The sequence below is a fragment of the Anabrus simplex genome, chromosome 2, assembly GCF_040414725.1.
Source record: "Anabrus simplex isolate iqAnaSimp1 chromosome 2, ASM4041472v1, whole genome shotgun sequence".
In the NCBI taxonomy this organism is placed as follows: Eukaryota; Metazoa; Arthropoda; class Insecta; order Orthoptera; family Tettigoniidae; genus Anabrus; species Anabrus simplex.
Window position 1 is genome coordinate 429,322,972 of NC_090266.1, and position 22,710 is coordinate 429,345,681.

The 22,710-nt window shown below is 41.5% G+C and overlaps 1 protein-coding gene across 1 annotated transcript in view; it reads right to left on the reverse strand.

The window, feature by feature from the left end:
* sli (slit guidance ligand) overlaps positions 1 to 22,710 on the reverse strand; it is a 1,279,943-nt gene that overhangs the window by 477,926 nt on the left and 779,307 nt on the right. The window contains exon 5 of the mRNA XM_067140837.2: positions 17,843 to 17,914. Within this exon, the coding sequence (XP_066996938.1) occupies positions 17,843 to 17,914 (72 nt within the window). The remainder of the gene's footprint in view (positions 1 to 17,842; positions 17,915 to 22,710) is intronic.

Here is a 22,710-nt window from a genome sequence, read left to right on the forward strand (position 1 = left end):
GCAACTCCAGGAAGAGGGCAGAAAATGTTGCGGAAGGTGGATACTTGGAAAAGGTCTAGGGAAAAAACGAGAAAGGTGAGTAATGTTTAGCGATTAAAGTATTATTGAAGTGCTTATAGTTACATTGTTGACTGTGATTTAGAAGTTTGTACTCATGATTACTAGGCCAAGAATGCAAAACAGTCGTATAAAATGTGATTCAGTGATCTTATATTGTTTAACATAATTTTCATGACAAGAGCTGAAGTAAAGTGAGTTTGTTTCAAAATGCTCCATATCCAGTAGTATTCATGATTATGAGTTTCAAAATCCCCCTATGTTAGTATTTGAGATTCAAAACCCCCTACGTTCATATTTAACACTGATTTTAATGCATATGAATATCTCTTAATGTATTTTATATTACTTATAATTGCTTCTGGATCCTCTTTGCATGTTTAGATAACACAAATTGTTCAATACCGTTTTAAGAATAACCTGTCAAAGAAAAAGTCACTTCCTGAACAATTTATGGAAGTGGATATAGAGGATTTTGAATCTAGAGGATTCACTTATTCTTTTCTGTATACCGGAGTCACACCTCAAGACGCATCTGACTTGAATCATATATCTCCATCCGCATTCTTGAGTTTGATAAATTTCCTGATCCTCCCACTCAGTCGTTCCGGGCTTTTATAAGAGGTAGGTGACCGTGAAGTAAGCTTTCATTCTGCCTTCCAACTTTTTTCATGACACAGGTATATGCATATATGTATAAATTTGAAGACAAGAGGCTCTTTCTAAGTGAATAATTCATACACAAATCCGTTCAAATTGTTACTCTTAAAAGTATTATCCCTTTATCATATTGCTGCAAGAAAGACGCGGCGAGAGTAAGAGTGTATTTCAACGATACTGGTTGGTTATCAGACGGAAATAAAGAGAAAACCAGGCTACCAAAATAAGTTAACTTGCTGTAGCTGTCTATTGAGGGATCGAAGTCATATAAGGGTGCTTAACGAGAGGCATATAGCTAAATGGTTAGCGTGCTGGCCTTTGGCCACTGGGGTCCCGGGTTCAATTCCCGGCCGGGTCGAGGACTTTAACTTTGGCTGGTTAACTTCTCCGGCTCGGGGGCTGGGTGTTTGTGTTCATCTTAATTATATAAGTTCAATTCATCAAAGATAATTAATAATCGGAAACATACAAAATTGTCAATTCATAATTAATAATGAGAAATATATACAAAATTGCAGCTAGTTAAATGGCCTTTAAGACCGAAAGTCAAATTTTAAAACTAGAAAACGAGAGACATGACTGTCCGTAGATTTACTATCACGTTAATGAAACTCTCTTCGGGGCAAAATTATGGCACCCTGGAGTCTATTAAGACAATGGTGAAATGATAATTCAACAAATATACTACTACTACTACTACTTCTAAAAATAACAATAATAATAATACTAATAATAATGTCAATAGTTTTAGGTCCCACTAACTACATTTATGGTTTTCAGAGACGGCAAGCTGCCAAAATTTTGTCCAGCAGGACTTCTATAACATATCGGTAAATCTACCAATACCAATATCTGATAATCTTCAAATTGCACCGGACTACGCCGGAATCGAAACCGCCAACTTAAGCTCAGAAGGCCAGCGCTCTACAGTCTGAGCTACTCAGTCCGGAAATTATTATTAGCCTATTATTATTATTATTATTATTATTATTATTATTATTATTATTATTATTATTAATATTATTTACTCTCTGCGTGCTAATGTCCGATTCCTTGGATGGATTTTCATCGTATTGGCCTTCGGTTCGGAGGGCCCTTGATTCGATTCCCCACTGGGCAGAAGATTTTAACTGTGCGTGGATAATTCTTCTGGTTCGGGGACTAGGTGTTTGTGTTCATCGTAATACTCCTTTCTTACTTTACATACAGCACTACAAACCACCACGGAAACACAAAACGCATGCCTACACAAGGGTTCGGCGTCAGGAAGGGCATCCGAACGTAAAACTGGGGCAAATTTACCGCGCCAAACTCAATAGCAGAGAATATGTGAATGCTAACGAGTTACAGGTGAGGATAAAGAATACTACTGCTGCAGCTACTAAGTGACTTTGAACTTCGTGTTTGAGAGCACCAGTGAACATTAGTACGACGTGAGGTCGTTAGGCTAAACATTATGATGGTAGTGATGGCAAATAATAATAATAATAATAATAGACTAATAATAATAATAATAATAATAATAATAATAATAATAATAATAATAATAATTTATTTTCGTGTTCTGGTTCGTATAACTCTAAGCTTGCATTCGAGAGATCATGGGTTCGAACGTCATCGTCGACGGCTCCGAAGATATTTTTACATGGTATCCCTTTCTGTCACCAGGTAATTACCTGTGTTAGTGTGACGTAAAACTGGTAGAAAATAATAACAATAATAATAATAATAATAATAATAATAATAATAATAATAATAATAATAATATATCATCAAATCACGTAAAATTACAAATTTTGCTTTTGAAATGTTCAAGCGAGTGCAATAATACGCTGAAGCATCCAAAGTCTGAGTATTGCTCCCTAAATATTTTGTTAGCCATTTTATGAACAATTATTCACCACTTGCAGCGAGACAGATTGCAAAATTCTCTGCACTCCCGTTCAGGGTTGGTCCAATATAACTACTGTGAATTGATTTATCGCAGTGATCTTTCCCTCCCTCTAAGCTGATCTTAGATGATGCACTTTTATTGGAAAACTTATAAAAGCTTGTGCGAAAATATGCTACGTATTTGTATAACGATGTATACAAATTGGGTTTCAGAGAGGAAAACTGCATTGTATTTGTAAAAGCGTAATATCTTCTTGGATATTCAGAACACTATATCTACAGAATATTTTACTTAAGTGTCTAGCCTAGCAGTACACATCTCCTAGTATGTTACAAAAGAGAAAGGAGACTTCTTGTCTGGTCAGTGAAAGCTCAGAAGTTCTTAGTGGAAATACAAATATAAAAGGCTTGCAACGGAAGTCTCCTCAGAAGGAATGAAAGCAGAATTTCCTTTGGAGTCGGAATTTGTTCTACTGGATTTGTGAGATGAAAAGAGTGAAGAGAGACAAGAGTTACATCCAGTTCAACGAGTTGACGAATGACGCGGTGCAGCGAACTTGACGTGATCGAAAATTGATTTGCTTCTTCATCCCCGCCCCAACTACGTTCCATCCAGGAAATCACTAAATTTTTGACATCCCCGAGGTTGGTAGATCTCCAGTAAGAGTAACAGCACCCCCTCATCAGGATAATAATAATCTATAATTTGCAGAAACGAATTCTTATTTTTATCTCTCATAAAATACTTAAATAGTGAATAATAAGATATAATTTGGGCATTTCATAAAACTAATTGTTTACTCTCGTGTCAATTAAAACTATTTAGTGTATAGTTCTTTCATTCATCAAAACTATCTCTGCTGAAACACTAAATCCATCCCAATGTCAGCAGGGTTCATTTTAACTTTTCAACCATACGCTGCAGCCTACCCTCCCCCGACCCCCTAAAAGTCACAAGTTTCGAAATTTGTAAACTTGTGATAAAAATTACAGTGAGAAATAACTTTTTTACAAAGTACTTTTCTGAAATTCAGCTATTTAAAACGTAATTTATTCTGATTAAAGGAATAAAACCAAAAGATTTAATATAAACAACAGGGGGAATTAGAGTTACGTTACGATTTCATACAAGTGTAGGATACTATTTTAAATCTCGGGTGTGGACTATGTTCCGATAAATTTTTATTGAGCAATCCCCTTGAAAAAACTATGCAAAAAATCCCTGGGATGTGCCATCCGAGGAAGTGTGCTGATGGACAGTTTTGGTGAATCTAAAGTATGATGCTGAGCTCATATATAGTTCCGAAATCCTAAAGGTTTAGACTCCCGTTCAATGGCTAAATGGTTAACATACTGCCCTTAGATCCACGGGGTCCCGGATTGCATAGTCGGTCGGTGGAGATTTTAACCTTAATTGGTTGATTCGTCTGGCTCGGGAGCTGGGGTTTGTCATGTTTTCAACATTTATAAATCATTTCGGGTTGGGTCCCATCCTCACAGACATGCAGGTCGCCTATAGGCCGTTTACTAGAAGGAGACCTGCACCAGGCCTCTCCGGAAGCCATGCGCCATTATTATAACGGTTTAGAGGCCACCAGTGAATTGGTATCCCTTGCCATCAGAGCCAAGTAAAATCAGTCTGATAAGGGACTTTCACGAAGTGTCTGACAGATAGTAATGAATAAAACGAAACGTTCACCCATAAACGTAGTTTATGTACTAATCTTAGCTGATCATAGCGGTAACTACACATATCTGTGATCTTCATAAAGAAAATTTATTGTAAGCATAAACAGCTGAATAACAACTGTTCCTCTCCGCGTGCTGGAACAAAATATTTTCTCGTTCTATCAACAAAAACTTCTCGCAATTCCCGATAAACTCGTATTGATAACAAAAATTTTGCCTAGGGTAGCATTTCTATTAACAATTTTTAGATGTGCCCTTCTTTCGCAAATGGAAGAAATTTGCCGAACGCTTTCGTGAACGAGTTCACTCGTCAACATGCCGCAATGCTGGCATCAACCTCCATTCATTTATCGATAATAAGTGCAGTAGGCTACCTTGATTAAGCATAACTGGAAGAAAGCTGCATTTCCAATTGAATGTGATGTATTTTATCTTCTTGTTCTTCTTCTTAATCTGTTTACCCTCCAGGGTCGGTATGAAATGAAATGGCGTATGGCTTTTAGTGCCGGGAGTGTCCGAAGACATGCTCGGCTCGCCAGGTGCAGGTCTTTCGAGTTGACTCCCGTAGGCGACCTGCACGTCGTGATGATGGGGATGATGAAATGATGATGAAGACAACACCACATACACCCAGCCCCCGTGCCATTGGAATTAACCAATTAAGGTTAAAATTCCCGACCCAACCAGGACTCGAACCCGGGACCCTCTGAACCGAAGGCCAGTACGCTGACCGTTCAGCCAACGAGTCGGACTCCAGGGTCGGTTTCTCCCTCGGACTCATCCAGGGATCCCATCTCTACCGCCTCAAGGGCAGTGTCCTGGAGCTTCAGACTCTGGTTCGGGGGATACAACTGGGGAGGATGATTAGTACCTCGCCCAGGTGGCCTCATCTGCTATGCAGAACAGGGGCCTTGCGGGGGTATGGGAAGATTGGAAGGGATAGACAAGGAAGAGGGAAGGAAGCGGCCGTGGCCTTAAGTTTAGGTACCATCCCGGCATTTGCCTGGAGGATAAGTGGGAAACCACGGAAAACCACTTCCAGGATGGCTGAGGAGGGAATAGAACCCTCCTCTACTCAGTTGACCTCCCGAGGCTGAGTGGACCCCGTTCCAGCCCCCCTAGCACTTTTTAAATTTCGTAGCAGAGCCGGGAATTGAACCCGGGCCTCCGGTTGTGGCAGCTAATCACACTAACCACTACACCACAGAGGCGGAAGATGTCTTTTATACTCCTGATAATGTTATTTACAGTAGATTCGAGTTGTTCAACTTATAAGTGAATGAATAAATGAATTAATTAATTAATTATCCATGCATTCATTCATTCGGTGTATTTGTTGTGGTTGTCGTGTTTATCCTTAAAGTTTGTTTTTTTCAATTTGCTTTACTTCGCAGCGATACAGATAGGTCTTATGGCGACGATGGGCTAGGAGTTGGAAGGAAGCGACCGTAGCCTTAATTAAGGTACAGCCCCACCACTTGCCTGGTGTGAAAATGGGAAATTTCGGAAAACAATCTTCAGGGCTGCTGGCAGTGGAGTTGGAATCCACAATCTCCCGAATGCAACCTCATAGCTACGTGATCCAAACCGCGCGGCCACTTCCTCGGTAAGATTTATTTACCAAGGCTCATAAAAATGTTTCAATAAAATTTATGAACAGCTATGGTTAGTACGATAAATATCGCTTACTTTCCTGCTTATTCAATATTATACCCGTACCGATCACGTACTTCGCCAATGTTTCTGGTGACATGCCCTCTCATAGTCCATAGCGACTGATGTTCTACTTCTTAGATGAATCACCGGGCTTCTTCGTTTTTGACCACTTTTCACAAAGCAGGGCGTGATTATAGAAGTCTCTAGAAAGCCTGAAAGAGCTTTCTTATTTCGAAACATAATACAATGTCATCTTCCGATGGTACCTTCCAGAATGACCATGAATTAGCCTACTTAATAGATTCGATTCGACGTAAAAATAAGTACGTTTATAATAAATCAGTGACTTCACTATTAATCAACAGAAGATTATTTTAATACATACTAAATAAATCCAGTTGGATGGTTCGACTATAAGAGAAATTCGGAGGGACACATGTGTACTAACATGCCTGTTCGAGTTCTCTGCATGACTGTTGGAGTTTATGTATTCTGACACAGACAGAGTGAGAAAATAAATAAGTGCTCGGGGGAAACAAACCTCGTATCTGTTTCTGGTGAGTTTCTTACTTGCCAAGACCTGAAGCATCATAAACAAAGATTGTTTCAAATTACTCAGTAAGTGGCTGTGTATACATGTTGAAAGCTATGTTTCCAACATCAAAGTAGTTAAGTGAGTACCAAGAAATTATATTCACTTCAGTAACGTGAAAAATGTTTCGGGACAGTGAAATATGTGCTTCCAAGCATATATTCCGCACAATTTTATGCGATACTATTTACATTTCTTTAGCATTTCATCGCATATGAGGTATTGAAATGAATGAATTGCATTGAATGTGGTTCCTTAACTTACCAGTGAAACTACTTACTTGAGTCTCGCATATAAGCACCCTTAAATGTCGAGCAAATACGCCGGGATTCTATCCCGTAACACTGAACACAGAGAATGAACGCCTAAAACCGGTCTCAACAACAACAACAACACTAAATTTTATTCCTACGATACATTTTTCTTATTCCCAGGTCGAATATTATCCCCGCGGAATAAAATGCATTTTTGACTAACATAATCGCTAAATTGCCGACTGTAAAACTTCAGTGCGTTAAGTGTTGAACATTATGACGGTAATCTTGAAGCTTGGGGAGAAAGGTGATTTTATACCCTACAGAATATCGTATTTGAACGAGTCTTCCCCTATATCCTGTTTTAAACCCAGTCAAATTTCGGTATTAAGCCATTTACATAGCCCACTACCACGTTCTTTATAGTTCTTCTTCTTCTTAATCTGTTTACCCTCCAGGGTAGGTTTTCTCTCGGACTCAGCGAGGGATCCCACCTCAACAGCCGCAAGGGCAGTGTCCTGGAACGGGAGAATTTGGGTCGGTGATACAACTGGGGAGGAGGACCAGTACCCCGCCCAGGCGGCCTCACCTGCTATACTGAACAGGTACCTTCTGGAGGGATGGCAATATTGGAAGGGACAGGCAAGGAAGAGGGAAGGAAGCGGCCGTGGCCTTAAGTTTAGGTACCATCCCGGCATTTGCCTAGAGGAGAAGTGGAAAATCACGGAAAACCACTTCCAGGATGGCTGAGGTGGGAATCGAACCCACCTCTACTCAGTTGCCCTCCTGAGGCTGAGTGGACTCCGTTCCAGCCCGCGTACCTCATTTCAAATATCGTGGCAGAGTCGGGAATCGAACCCGGGCCTCCGGGGGTGGCAGCTAATCACGCTAACCACTAAACCACAGAGTTACACATCTAAATTACAATTGCACACACCAATACATACATACATACATACATACATACATACACACACACATCTCACGCCGGGCTGAGTAGCTCAGGCGGTAGATCGCTGGCCTTCTGAACCCAACTTTGCAAGTTCGATCCTTGTTCAGTCCAGTTGTATTTCAAATACGTCAGCCTCGTGTCGGTAGATTCAATGGCAAGTAAATGGACTCCTGCGGGACATAATTTCGCCACCTCGGTGTCCCCGAAAACCTTAAAATGTAATTAGTGGGACGGGAAACCATTAACATTATTATTTTATTTCATGCACCCTACAACGGTGGTTGTACGGTCTTACGAATTCTAGACTACCACCTACGAAAGCCATCGTTACATAGTTATAACAAGAGATATTCACGAATAACAAAACAATAGTAAGTACAGCATAACATCGAACAGACGCATACGACGAAGAAGTGAAATAATTTCCTTCCACACAGTCAGTAAGTACGTATCAGTCATCACACTTACAACAAATGTAACTACGAAATAACCCTGTGATAGCTGGACGCACCGGCAACTCTGTCACCAAACACACAATAGGAAACAAGTGAGTGGCCATTTCATTCACATCTGCCAAATATGTAATATTCTTTCCTAGAACAGCAGACTATAGCTACCTTATAATCGAAGAGTAAAGCAACAGGTGTTGGAGAAGGGGCGATTAATATTTTCCACTATCCGTAATCTCAGTACAGTGTGAACCGGATTGGTTCGCTCAATGTATTGCCAACTTACCTCCAGAAATTAACCTGATCCTCATTTCTGTTGCAGGCTGAACAAACTCCATGAGCATTTTCAGGAGCGGTAAACGCATGCTCAATTTGACTTCAAATTCACATCCTTCCGGCTGAACTACGTTTTTATCGACTCGGCTAAGTAGAAAAGTTAAATAGAAATAAAGAAATGCTGTTGACACTCGAAGGTGAATGCTTCGGGTCTAGGTGAGATAGCAGGGTGAAAGCGGTATGACAAGAATGAAACGGCACTCTCCAAACGCTCTCGTGAAAGAGTCATCAGACTCAGCTGAGAAAGCTCTAAATGCTTTCGGTTTTGAACTCGCCAGCAGTGAATCCCAGGCCCGCCTCTGAATGTATCATGTGGATACTTGCTTCATGTTTCCTGTCCTCTCTGAGATCTTTTATGGCAAGTAGGTTATACTGTTGGTGTATTTCGATCTATTGACACCTTGAAGAATGAGGATGTGAGATTAAAGAAGGTAAAAACAAGAAAGGTGGCAAAATGCAAGCCACTATAAGTAGTCGAATTATCGTCCTTGTCGGAGGACAAGGGTTGACTGAGGGAGATTGGATATAAAGAAGAGTATCACAAAATATAAGCAAGAATTCCAGACGAAAATTAAATACAAATGCTCGAATGGCTGTCGAAGGTTGGATTTATGTTAGAATGAAAATGTGTTGATCACAATAAACCATCGTAGTCCATTCAGAAATGTATCAAATTTCTTGCTTCTAAGAAAGTGTATTTTCTATCCTTCAGTTTGCTTTACGTCGCAACAACACAGATAGATTTTAAGGCGGCAATGGGATAGGAGAGGTCTAGGAGTGGGAATGAAGCGACCGTGGCTACAGCTTTTCCTGTTCAGACGCTGGTTACCTTCTCAATACTTTTGCCTGATCAGACAGTTACCTTGGAATAGGTTAGCCAGTTATTTTAAACTGCTGTAAGCACCATTAGAGTGCCTTTGAGTACACTGAACAGCCCTGAATATGGCTTTCCGTGGTTTCCCATGTTCACATCAGGAAAATGGTAGGGCTGTACCTTAATTACGGCCACGGCCGCTTCCTTCCCACTCCTAGGCCGTTCCTACCCCATCGTCGCCATAAGACCTATCTGTGTCGGTGCGACGTAAAGCCAATTCAAAGGAAAAGTACACTGAACACGTCTTATATTAATTAACTTCGATGAGCTCATCGAATCTTGTTTCCGTACAGCATGATGTTGATACAGATTACTTATATGATATTTTAATAAAGGAGTGGGAGGGCAATTCATAAACGGAACCCATTCAATTCAACTTCAGCAATAGAGTAAGGAAGTCATGGAGTTCATGTGTGAGATCCACTATTCTCAAGTCTGTACTAGGAACATTGGCAGAATAGGATGTCAATACTCAACCCATGAAACACTGTCTGAAGTGTACCATATGATGCAGAATTTTAAAAATGATCAAAGGTAATGTAATTATACATAGACCTCAATTTTAATTGACAACTGATAAGAAAGTAAGTCAGAAGGGCGTGAGGCTATAGGAAAGATGGAGGCCTCCCCGTCGCAAATTGGTCTGTACCGAACTTATTTTTTCAAATGGGTGAAACGAGTCGAATTTTCTACCACGGAGTTCCTGCATAAGATGTCTGGAAGAAGACCATGTCCAACAGAATAATATTTCCTCTTCTACTGCCTTTCTCAGACACCACGTGTTCTCAAAATGACTATCAGTTGTGGGGAAAGTCTCACGAGAAACCCACCCTACTTGAAGTTCGGGAAAGAACAATACTGTGTCGTCATTGAAAGCACCACACAATGCGTGGCTCACATGCGCAATATCACTTGCTATTAGAAACCTGGAAAACGCTGACTACAAGTCCAGAGGTGCTAGGCATACTCACATGCAAATTGCAGGCTGTTAGATTTAAAAGGCCATTTTCTCGTTAATTAATGGTTAATGGCCACAAACCCTCGGAAAAGTTTATGTTAATTTTTTATGAAGATCAACTTCCAAAAGTTTGAACAAAATCGGTGATCCCATAGCTGTGGCCTCCCCTTGTAAAACCACCAGAACTGAATCACTAACAGGAAAAGAAATTACATTTAACGAGGGTAAGCACATTGTGAAAATTATGAACATAGTGTTATAACTATGCATCAATTTGATATTCTTTTTGAACTTATTCTATTGTGAACATAGTACAGGGAATATTAAAAGCAAGAAAGGTACATTATGTGTTATTTTCTCCATCACTATGTCTAATTTTGTCCATTACTAAAGCCCGTGTCCGGCTCCATGGCTAAATGGTTAGAGTGCTGGCCTTTGGTCACAGGGGTCCCGGGCTCGATTCCCGGCAAGGTCGAGAATTTTAACCACCATTAGTTAATTTCGCTGGCACGGGAGCTGGGTGTTTGTGTCGTCTTCATCATCATTTGGGGCCGATGACCTTCGATGTTAGGCCACTTAAAACAACAAGCATCATCAGCATCATCATTTCATACTCATCACGACACGCAGGTCGCCTACGGGAGTCAAATAAAAAGACCTGCACCTGGCGAGCCGAACATGTCCTCGGATACTCCCGGCACTAAAAGCCATACGCCATTTCATTTCATTTCATTTCATTGTTACTAAAGCCCGTGCAAGATGACACCACACAAAGCGTGTGTGTCATGCAAGTACACGAGAGCGTAACTTCAGAAAATTAACGGCGATTGTGGGACATGGTGTACATGATTCACAATTTGGAGCTGACCCTCTACTAATTCACTCTGTGCGTTATTTAGCTCAATTGGACTGGATTGAACTTAACGTAGGTGGAATAAACTTTTGGTTAATACATATGTACGAGAAATACTGTTCACGACAGTTACCGAACAAAACAAACCAAACCCCATGGCACTACAGCACTATGACCTTCGCCGTGACCGCTGCTCAGCCCGAATGCTTAGATTATGAGGTGACGCATGGTCAGTGTGACGAATCCCCTCGGCCGTTATTCTTGGTTTTTCTAGACCGGGGTCCCCATCCCATACCCGACAGTTAAGAGCAGGATAATTACAAATTACAAGGCTAGCAGAAAAGTTAAAGATTAGAACAGATAATCTCGTTGTTTTACTCCTTAAATGTACAAAAACTCCAACCGAAAGTTTCAGATTATCTACTGTATGTGTTATTGAGTCGTACAGTCTCAGATGATTCATTAATGAGATGGAGATGAAGGTTGGTGGGACGACGTATATTTTTTATTGCTTTAGATCAAGTACCTTCTCCAGACAAATGCTAAACTGTCCATAACCATGCCCTAGTCTCATACACATTGAACAAAGCACAAGGTCGTCAGCCATTCAACTTCGGTTTGAACAAGAAAAATCAAGATACCCTGGTCCCAACATCAGTGACCACGTACTGGCAGTAAACAACGTGTATCACTGACGTCCTTACGTGGTAACACGAACTAGAGAGGCATCTGTAGTACACGTTAAATATTACGTACTACAGTAGACCGCTACCTGCAACTACTGTAATGTTTCCACAGGATAAACAGAGCATATTCCAGTAGACACTATCTTGCACACTTAAGGTCAAACATATCTAAAGATAACTAACTTCTTCTTATAATATTCGCTAAGGATATAAATAAATTCACTACTCAAGACAGTATTATACAAAGACATTTGCTCTCCATATTTCTTGTTCATTATTTGCAAGAAGCTACGAATGTGAAGACCATTCCTTAGTTAATCTTACAAAGCCCAGAGTAAAGTAGAACTAGTATTTCAACATCATTTAAGCCTTTCAACGGATTCTGCTGTTTCGGAGCACTGCAGGTCCTCAGATTATTTTACCGGACGAGTTGGCCGTGCGGTAAGGGGCGCGCAGCTATGAGGTTGCATCCTGAAGATAGTGGGTTCGAACCCCACTGTCGGCAGTACTGAAGAGGGTTTTCCGTGGTTTCCCAATCTCAAACCAGGCAAATGCTGGTGATATACCCTAATTAAGGCCACGTCCGCTTCCTTCCCACACCTAGGCCTTTCCTATCCAATCGGCTTTAACCGCACGGCCAACTTGCCCGTTCACACGCACTAATGTTCCAAGACTGTGATTTCTAGTTCAGCATCTCTATATACCGTAAAACTGATTCTTCTCTTCCAATATACTCCTTCCGAGTAGTGCCTACCTTAGTCCATCAGCATTACGTATATCTAAAGCAGGGCCTCTCAGGGTGCATGCGCTTGGTGCATGCACTGTGCACGGTGCAAAAGACGACTGCGCTTGGTTGACCAGAGTGCTGCCCCCCACTCCTCGATTTGGAGCAATAGCGCTGTCTCTCTCTTTCCCCACGCCTGTCTCGCTCGCTTTCCCTGTCTCCCGCTTCCTCACTTGCTCCGTAGCGTTCCAAATCCGAGCCGAGTTGAGACGAGTTGAGCCGAGCTTAGCCGAGTAACCCAGAGACGAAGCGTTGGTCCGAGTCGAGCCGAGCGGGAGCGATGACCAGTGCACGGAGCTCTTGCGCCTTCGTTTGCACGCGTGAGATTTTGGGCGTTTGAGAGGCCCTGATCTAAAGCCTAGTAATATTAGTTTTCTTGTGATCAGATAGTCGATACCGTACAAAACTTCATAGAATGTTCGTACCTTCAGTACACATTCCTCGAATGTGATATCAGTTATGGTGTAGTATATTGCGATCTACGGCCATTAAATACTGTAACAAATGACCTAAGGCTTCAAGAATAAATTAGTAACTGATAATCCCATACACTCACACTTGCTATTTCATCACCACATCTATCCTTAACCTTGGTGTACCGTTCACTTCTATTTTTAATTCTTGCACCGACATTACCTATTACCTATACGACCATTGCCGTTGATCCGGAGTATTACACACAGTGCCTCACGAAAGATTCCTATCTCACTCTTGTATATGCCTTCACATGATTAATATATTGATAAAATGCAATAGTTTCAATATTCAAGAAATCTACTTACATCGCTTGTTCATTTACACAATTATTAATTCAGCGAGCTGAGTGGCCGCGCGTGTTAACACGCTACGGCTATGGAGCCAAGCTCAGCATTTAGGAGACGAGTGTTTTCGAACCCCACCATCGGTGTTCTTGAGAATGGTTTTGTGTAGCTTCCCATTTTCACTTGCAGGCAAATTCCGGGAGAGTTCCCATTTATAGGGCAAAACCGATTCCTTTCACCTCCCTACCCAATTACATTCATCATCGTTCATATCATCTTCGTCCGCCTCCGTAGCGTAACGGTTAGCGCTATTAGCTGCCGTCCTTGGAGGTCCGGGTTCGATTCCCGGTACTGCCAGAAATTTAAGTGGTACATGCAGCTCACCTCCAACGGGGGTGTATCTGAAAAGAGCTGCACCACCTCGGGATGAGGACAAGAGTGTACTTTGTCCGAATCGTTGGCTGAATGGTCAGCGTACTGGCCTTCAGTTCAGAGGGTCCCGGGTTCGCTTCCCGGCTGGGTCGGGGATTTTAACCTTCGTTGGTTAATTCCAGTGGCTCGGGGGCTGGGTATTTGTGCTGTCCCCAACATCCCTCCAAATCACACACCACAATAGCACGCAGTTATCTACATATGGCAGATGCCACCCTCCCTTATCGGAGGGTCTGCCTTACAAGGGCTGCACCCAGCTAGAAATAGCCACACGAAATTGTTATTATTTCATCTTCATTTGCTCCTCAATTGAGTTTGGCGACAAGTGCATACGGCCTCAGAACATGCGGTATAATCTCACCTCATCCCCGACTCAGTATCAGAAAACCGGACCAAGGGAAAAAACACACACAATTATTCATTCATTACTTGGTTTGACGAGATCAATTGTTTTACAAGTTGCATTACGTCACGCCGACACAGATAGGTATTATGGCGACGATAGGAGAGGAAAGGCCTAGGAGTGTGAAGGAGGCTGCCGTGGCCTTAATTGAGGTACAGCCCCAGCATTTGTCTGGTGTGAAAATGGGAAACCACGGAAAACCATCTTCAGGGCTGCCGACAGTGGGATTCCCGAATACTGGATACTGGTCGCACTAAAGCGACTGCAGGTATCGAGCTCGGTGACAAGATCAAGAAAATATAACTAATATTCGCACAAAAAAAAAGAAACTACGAAAATCCAGTAAACGTTTTCACTGCACGGTAATCTGCAGGTGGTGTGCTTAACATTAGTGACTGACTTTATTTATTTATTGATTGATTGATTGATTGATTGATTGATTGATTGATTGATTGATTGATTGATTGATTGCTAGTAACAACTAGCTAGATTTGATTCCCAGTACACATCTTTCCTAACGTCTGCGAGATCGATTCCCAGCATAACATTGTTGTATACAGTCTATACTTACGACATAGTAAGTAGCGTGGGTTAATACTCAGTGTTATGAATAAGGTTTGCAAGGATTGACTCGGCTAAACAAACGGTAATCGTTCGCAAGTTCGCCTGTATGTGTACAAGTGTTGCGTGTGTGCAGTTACGTAGTATTTTATCTGTACAGTGCCATTACGCTGGGATGAGTGGCTCAGACCGTTAAGGCGCTGGCTTCCTGAGCACAAGTTGGCAAGTTTGATCCTGGCTCACTCCGTTGGTATTTGAAGGTGCTCAAATACGTCAGCCCCATGTCCGTAGATTTACCGACACGTAAAAGAACTCCTGCGGGACATAATTCCGGCAAATCGGTGTCTCCGAAAACCGTAAAAGAAGTTAGTGGGACGTGAAAACATTAACATTATTTAGTACCATTACGTTGCAAGAGCCTGGTAGACTATTGATTTAGACAATAAATACCTCCTCAAGTCCGACACCATCGTCTCTCTCCCTAGAAATCACTGTCAACGAAATTTAAGTCTCCAAGCATAAAAAAAACTGAGAGAGGAGAGAGAGAGAGATCAACTAAATTTGTACGGCTACAATAAGTCAAACAACAACCTTGGCCCTCACCAGATAAGAAACGCCAATAGAGCTAACAACCTTAACTGAAAAAGTTAAGGAGTGTTTTTTTAAAAACAGCTTGAAGGCTAGCTCACGTGAGGGTGAGATCAAGTCATTTACCCTTGCCCTTATACTAAGTTTCTCAGGTATACTCTGTACGGTACTGTAATCCGTGGAGCACACTCTAGGAACCAATGGCATGAACCAACTGATGCTGTGCCACTACTATGCAAATTAGCCTTTAGAAGGTTGGAAGAAAGTATGGTTGTTTGAGGAGTCACATGCGGATAAATGTCTACATATCTGGCAACGTCATGAGGCTTTGGACCTATCAAGTATGGTTTCAATAGTACAGGCTGGTGAAGGTTGCATGTTTAATTAGCAAAAATGTAGACTGCTGTTGCATGTGGGCGAACGTATGTCAGATGCTGATGCCTACAACGGTAGCCTACATGTAGACTGGTTTACACCAAATCATGCTGCATTTTTCCTTTCTGAATGGTGGGCGATAACTTCCTGTGTAAGACATACCTTCCACATATTTACTACATTCTTAACTTACTCGAAATCAACCCCACAAGGCACTAGTCGATCGCAGTGACGGCGATTAGGGGAGGGGAGCGAGGGGGTTGTGGCAGTCGCCCCGCCCAACTTTGCGCAGAAGAGATTGCATTTTCATTTCATTTTAGCCGCCTAAAACCAGGAATTGCTTTTTTAAAAGCAATGTATACCAGTGGCGGCGCGTGACTTTCGTCACTGGGGGTTCAACAGAAGGAAAAATCTCCCCCTCAATATCTCCTCTCCCCCCTGTCACCTGTGCCTTGACTAAGTTCAGAGAATGGGCATAACGGTGCACATAATGTGCATGCCTAAAATCTTCCCTGATGAGAACTTTCACCCTGGATTGTGACCACTCATTACATTTGTTCCATCGTAACCTTGTGAAATCAACTTATCTCTACTATCCACAACTTCGCTCAAAGAAAATTTTAAACACTCTGGTATTGTCTTAGCATCATGACTACGTGCCGGCCGATGTCCCCCCGCACCTCGCCACTCCCTTCGCCCAGGTACGGACGGAGACGTCGCCTTCCAAGGGGGTTCATTCCAGACAAGTATCCAGCCACGGAACGTGCGCAGTTCACATGAATTGAAAGCCAGTACGAGTATATTACGGATAGATGGGCTAAGCAAGAGCTTCGAGATTGACAAGGGAGTTATGAATATTAAGCAGTTGAATAAAATTTGATATAAACTGGAGGTTCATTGCTCCATTGCGCTATACCAGAAACCGCCACTGATGTATACAAACCCTGTTACGTGTTGAGGGGCTGCCTGGCCGAGGCGGTAAAGACGTGCTCAATTCACCCGGAAGGACGTGGGTTCGATTCCCCGTCAGGAAGTCGACAAATTTAACAAACGAGATTCCACTTCCGGAGGTGCATATGGTCCTGAGGTTCACTCAGCCTACACCAAAACTGAGTATCAGGTTAATTCCTGGGGAAAAAAGTGGCCGGGCGTAGAGCGAATCACTCTACCCCATCAAGTGCCGAGGTTACATATAGTGGAAGCCTTTACCTTCCACCCATACAATAGCCTTCATGGCCTGTACGGAGATGACTGATTTTTGTCTGTTGTCTATTACCTAATTATTTCCTTTAATTTATTTAAATATTAAAAAATTACTTAATGGAAATACGCACAAAAGGTCATATAAATCAGCTCACCAATTTTTCAGCACCACGGCATGTAATGGAGACTTACATAGCAGCGTGTAGAAGCGTGATTATCTGATGGCACAAAACCTTAGTTGTGCACATGTGTAACTGTTCCTTTGGTGAAAGTTTTATTGTATAGTATTGATTAAACATGTTTTTAAGAACTATTATTACCTTAGTTAAGGTGGTAAACTGTCAACCTTTACTTTCCTTTCGAAATTCACTCAGAGAGCATTAAATACTAACCATTTTGTAGCTATTTTGTTTCAACTTTGCTGTCCACCCCGCTATATTCCCCAGCCCCCCCCCCTCCCACCCTTAAATGTTTTGTTTTCTATAGATGTTTATACCTCCCACTTCTATTGCCCAATCGCCGCTACAGGTAGAACGCTATGGAAAGACACACCTGACGTCTGACTGTACCTTTCACTTCAATACATGCAATGGAGTTCACCTTGTACACAGTGTGGTTCAGCATACGTACTACTTAGCATTGATTCTTTGTTGAAGCAAATGAGCGTCTCATAGCTGCTATTAAGAAGGTACGAAAAAATGTGTAAGGTATTCTGCAGGGCGTTACAATCTAGTAATAGCTCAGTGTATGATACAGAAGAAAACGGTAACAGACATACAGGTGCATGCAAGGAATAGTTTTACAAGGAAAGTAGCTAAATACTTACAGAATTTCCAAGTCGCTTAAACCACGTATGGCAGTCTCGTCAATACAGGTGATGTGGTTGTTGTCCAATTGTCTGAAACATTTACCAGAAAGCAGTAAGATGGCAGTTGATTCAGATGTACTCATACATCACCCAATTTACAGCAATATTTATAAAGCATTATTGACGTTGAATGGTGAGATCCTTCAATGTTTGATCAAATATACTGCGTCTCCTCAACTTTACTTAAAGTATTGTAAATACAGAAATGCTGAAACATCGTATATTTTATTTGCTCAAAATCAAATATTCAAAGAGGAACCTAGGAACCAGTATGTCATGCCTGTATAGTCGGATAGCTTGGCTTTGGAAGCCGATGACCGAAGTTTTAATATGGCACAACTTCAAAGGAATGCACTGGATTCACATCAGTTCTATTCAACTTGCACAAAATAAGTTGACGTATAGAAGTAGCCAGTGAAACTGGACGAACGCCGGCCATACGTTGGTCTGACAACGAGAGTTAACAGTGCCAAAGTTTCACCACACCCGGCGAATGATCATCAACTGGTAAGTGGAGCTTTTCCTTCAAACCAAATTTCCCTAAGTAATTTTGTATTGTTATAAGTATTGGAGAGCCATGTATTTTTTTTTACATAAACGCTACACAGGATCGTCTGGGCATCATTAAAATGATGATTAGTATTTCAGCAAAATATACACAGCAGCGCTCATACGTCTTTTGACAACAACGTTTGTCACAATAGTTTTATTCACACCATGATTTTCCCTCTTGTACAATACATAACATACTAGGCCTATATGAACTACGGTACAAAAAATACATCGAAACAAACTAACCATTGGGTGTAGAATATTGTTTGTAACAAAATTAAATTTTGAAATTCAAAGCTCATGAATGTTTTGACAAAGAACTTTTGGATAAATAAATCAAAAACGTTGTTCATTTTCTGTCCATGGCAAATAATATCTTGTTGCATAGCCTTTGTATCACAGCATCACAGCTCGCAGGGATGGAAGCAATAAAGGCAATCCTATTAGATTTTATTTAAAAGGAAATGTTTAATGTGGTACTCAAACCTGAAGAAAGTAGATCTCTTAACGTAACAAAACTAATATTTAGTTCTTAACCATCAATAAGGATACAAAATTATAGAGGTTAAATAAATTAATTTTGGTGATGTTTAGAAATATGTTGTTTAACTAAATATTCTATGTATAGTATTAACAGTATTCCATAAATTGTCATATAAGAAAGTCATTAAGAAAGGCAATATACTATGTTGAACTAATTTTGACTTTGGTGATTTTTACACATTCAGATTTCAAACTGTGAAAGAACTCCACTTTTTTCGTATGTAATCCTGTTCTTACAAGTGTGTCTAGCAGCTCCCATATGTGTTCTACTGGATTCAAATTCGGACTTTGACTTGGCCATGGCCATCTTATTCTTTTGCACAAAATCTGTTACACATTTACATCAAAGTTTGGGATCATAATCAAGTTGAAAACACAAATGTCGAGGCATATTTTTTCTAGCATTGTAACATTTCCTTATCCAAAATATCCTCGTAGTCAGGACCCTTCACTATAATATAGATGTGCAATAATGGACCTACGCCCTTAGCGGAAAAGCATCCCCAGACCATGACGATCCCACCTGTATGTTTTACAATAGTAACATGGTAGCGTGGATGGTATCTTTTATTTCTAGGGCGACGAACATACTGAATACCATCAGATGACGTCATATTAAATTTGGTTTCGTAGTTCCACAATACCCAGACCATTCCTGCTCTGTACAGATACGGTGCTCTTTTGCATAGGCAAGTCTCTTCTTTCTGTTGCGTGTATAAAGCTAACAAATCCTGATCTTTAAACTCAGGGCCTCTCAGGGTACATGCACCGGTGCATTGCGCGGTGCAAGGTGCAAAAGACGACTTCGCTACGTTGACCAGAGTGCAGACCCCCCACTCCTAGCTTTTGAGCAACACCACTCTCTCTCTCTCTCTCTCTCTCTCTCTTTCCGTACGCTTGTCTCGCTCGCTCCGCCTGTCTACCCCTTCCTCACTTGCTCTGCAGCGCTCCACCATCCGAACAGAGTTGAACCAAGTTTAGGCGCGTCCCCCCGATATAAAACGCTAGTCTGAACCGAGCCGAGTCGGACCGATGCACAGAACCTCTGCGCCTTGGCTTGCACGCGTGCTGTTTTGAGTATTTGAGAGGCCCTGTTTTAACCTATCCTTTGCAATAGATACATCGGCACATACTTCATAATTCTGCGCAGATCAGCAATGATAACAGTATTCATAGGGTCTTCTACGGATTGCCTTCTAATTAGCCTATCTATTTTCTTGGTTGTTTTTCAGGTCGACATTGTCGTGGTTTATTGTGTACATGCCCACGTACTATGTACAGTTCTTTTCCAGACAGATACCGGTTGTCTAGATATGTCAAACGTACGAGGAAAATGTACTTGAGATCTCCCCTCCTGGAAGGCGTATAATACTGCCTCCTTAGCCCGGCTCCATGGCTAAATGGTTACCGTGCTGGCGTTTGGTCACAGAAGTCCCGCGTTCGATCCCCACAGGGTTGGGAATTTTAACCATCATTGGTTAATTTCGCTGGCACGGAGTGGGTGTATGTGTCGTGCACGTGTCGTCTTAACCATCATTTCAACCTCATCACTACGTGAAGTCGCCTACGGGCGTCAAATCAAAAGACCTGCACCTGGCGAGCCGAACATGTCCTCGGACACTCCCGGCACTAAATGCCATATGCCATTTCATTTTTACTGCCTCCTTAAACTCTATGGAGTACGCTTCGGAGTTGGCACTGGACTAGTTCATAATTTGATATATCTACACAGTTCTTGTCAAAAGACTTTTGTTTGTACTGCCATCGTTTAGAGGTCAAACACACTATGTCAAAAGACTTATGAGTCTACTGTACGCATTGTGTCAACTCGTTCCCTCTGTTACGTATCGTGCATTTGTTATTTTTCTATACCTCAATCGTGCTACCTGCCCTTTAATCTAGCAGTTTCTCATCGTACTAAATTAAATCTAACGACGGAAACAGTTGTATGTAACAATAACCATAACCTACATTTCTTGGTAAAACAGCATTTATATGTGTATGATTAAAACTGAAGATAAGAGGATGATTCAATAAATAGCATACCAAATCGTGCGCGAGCACCCAGTATTTAAGTTCCATGAATCCATGAGTGACAGTACAGAAGCTATGTCTTCTGCCATTAGTTGGTTGTCATAATCAGATATAAAGCTATATCTATTATCCTTGAAAGGGTAATTCCATACTATCTTTACCTTAAACTTTGTTTTGTTTTAAAAGCATTACGTTTATATAACTATCTTATATTTTGAATTAGCATCTCAATTGGTATATACATTATTTTAAAGGTGGTAAAGAAACGAAGGAAAGAGCGCCATTTTTGTTGATCTGGGAAAATCGCTGCAATCGCTGTTGACGATTAAGATGCCAGATACCATCTGGCCCGGGTTCGATTCCCGGCTCTGCCACGAAATTTGAAAAGTGGTACGAGGGCTGGAACGGGGTCCACTCAGCCTCGGGAGGTCAACCGAGTAGAGGTGGGTTCGATTCCCACCTCAGCCATCCTGGAAGTGGTTTTCCGTGGTTTCCCACTTCTCCTCCAGGCAAATGCCGGGATGGTGCCTAACTTAAGGCCACGGCCGCTTCCTTCCCTCTTCCTTGTCTATCCCTTCCAATATTCCCATCCCCCACCAAGGCCCCTGTTCAGTATAGCAGGTGAGGCCGCCTGGGCGAGGTACTGATCATTCTCCCCAGTTGTATCCACCGATCCGATGTCTGAAGCTCCAGGACACTGCCCTTGTGGCGGTAGAGGTGGGATCCCTCGCTAAGTCCGAGGGAACAGCCAACCCTGGACAATAAACAGATTAAATTAGAATGTCATCATTTTTCCTTCGTGTGAAGATATCGAATTGTATTATTATTATTATTATTATTATTATTATTATTATTATTATTATTATTATTATTATTATTATTATCAAAGGGATCCGTGTAAATGTTTTGGAGGGCGTTTTACGGCCAGAACAGTGAAATTTAGAGTCTTTGCTGTGTCTGATAACGAAGAGGGATTTTTCAGTGCGTCATTTTCGATATTTCATGTCCATGCGTTTTAGAGCCGTTTTGTATGCGAAATTTAAGGTCGTTGTTAACCTGTATTACAGTAGATGCCACTAATAGTAATAATGTGACTAAACGCGTAGTAGTTAATGTATTTATGGTGGAATTCGGTTTGCAAAAGTTTATTCTGAGATTTTTTAAAAGAATTAATAGTGCCCGGATTCAGTCGATGAGTTCTTAGATCCATGTTTTAGAGTTTGGAAGTTGTGCCATTTGTTTTCTGGACCATCATATTTACGAGCGAAGTATTCTTGTTAAAAGTATTTTTTTCACTGTCCGCTATCTTTTGTGTCAAAGACACGTTGTATTTGGTCCAGGTAGTTGTGGGTCCCTGTGATCCATGTAGCGAGTGATACTCCAGTTGAGAATCCTGAGGAAATGTTTGATAGTAATGCCAGGATTTCGTGTGAAAATACCTGATGAATATTTGTTAGGACGGTGTGAGGAAAGGGTCCTTCGGCAGGATTCCACGGGCTACCGCATGTCCAGAGGGTAGTTTGTCTTCATCTAATGATTCCAAGTGAAGCTCAGTTAATGGGTATACTAACTCTGCAGATACCGGGCGAGTTGGCCGTGCGCGTAGAGGCGCGCGGCTGTGAGCTTGCATCCGGGAGATAGTAGGTTCGAATCCCACTATCGGCAGCCCTGAAAATGGTTTTCCGTGGTTTCCCATG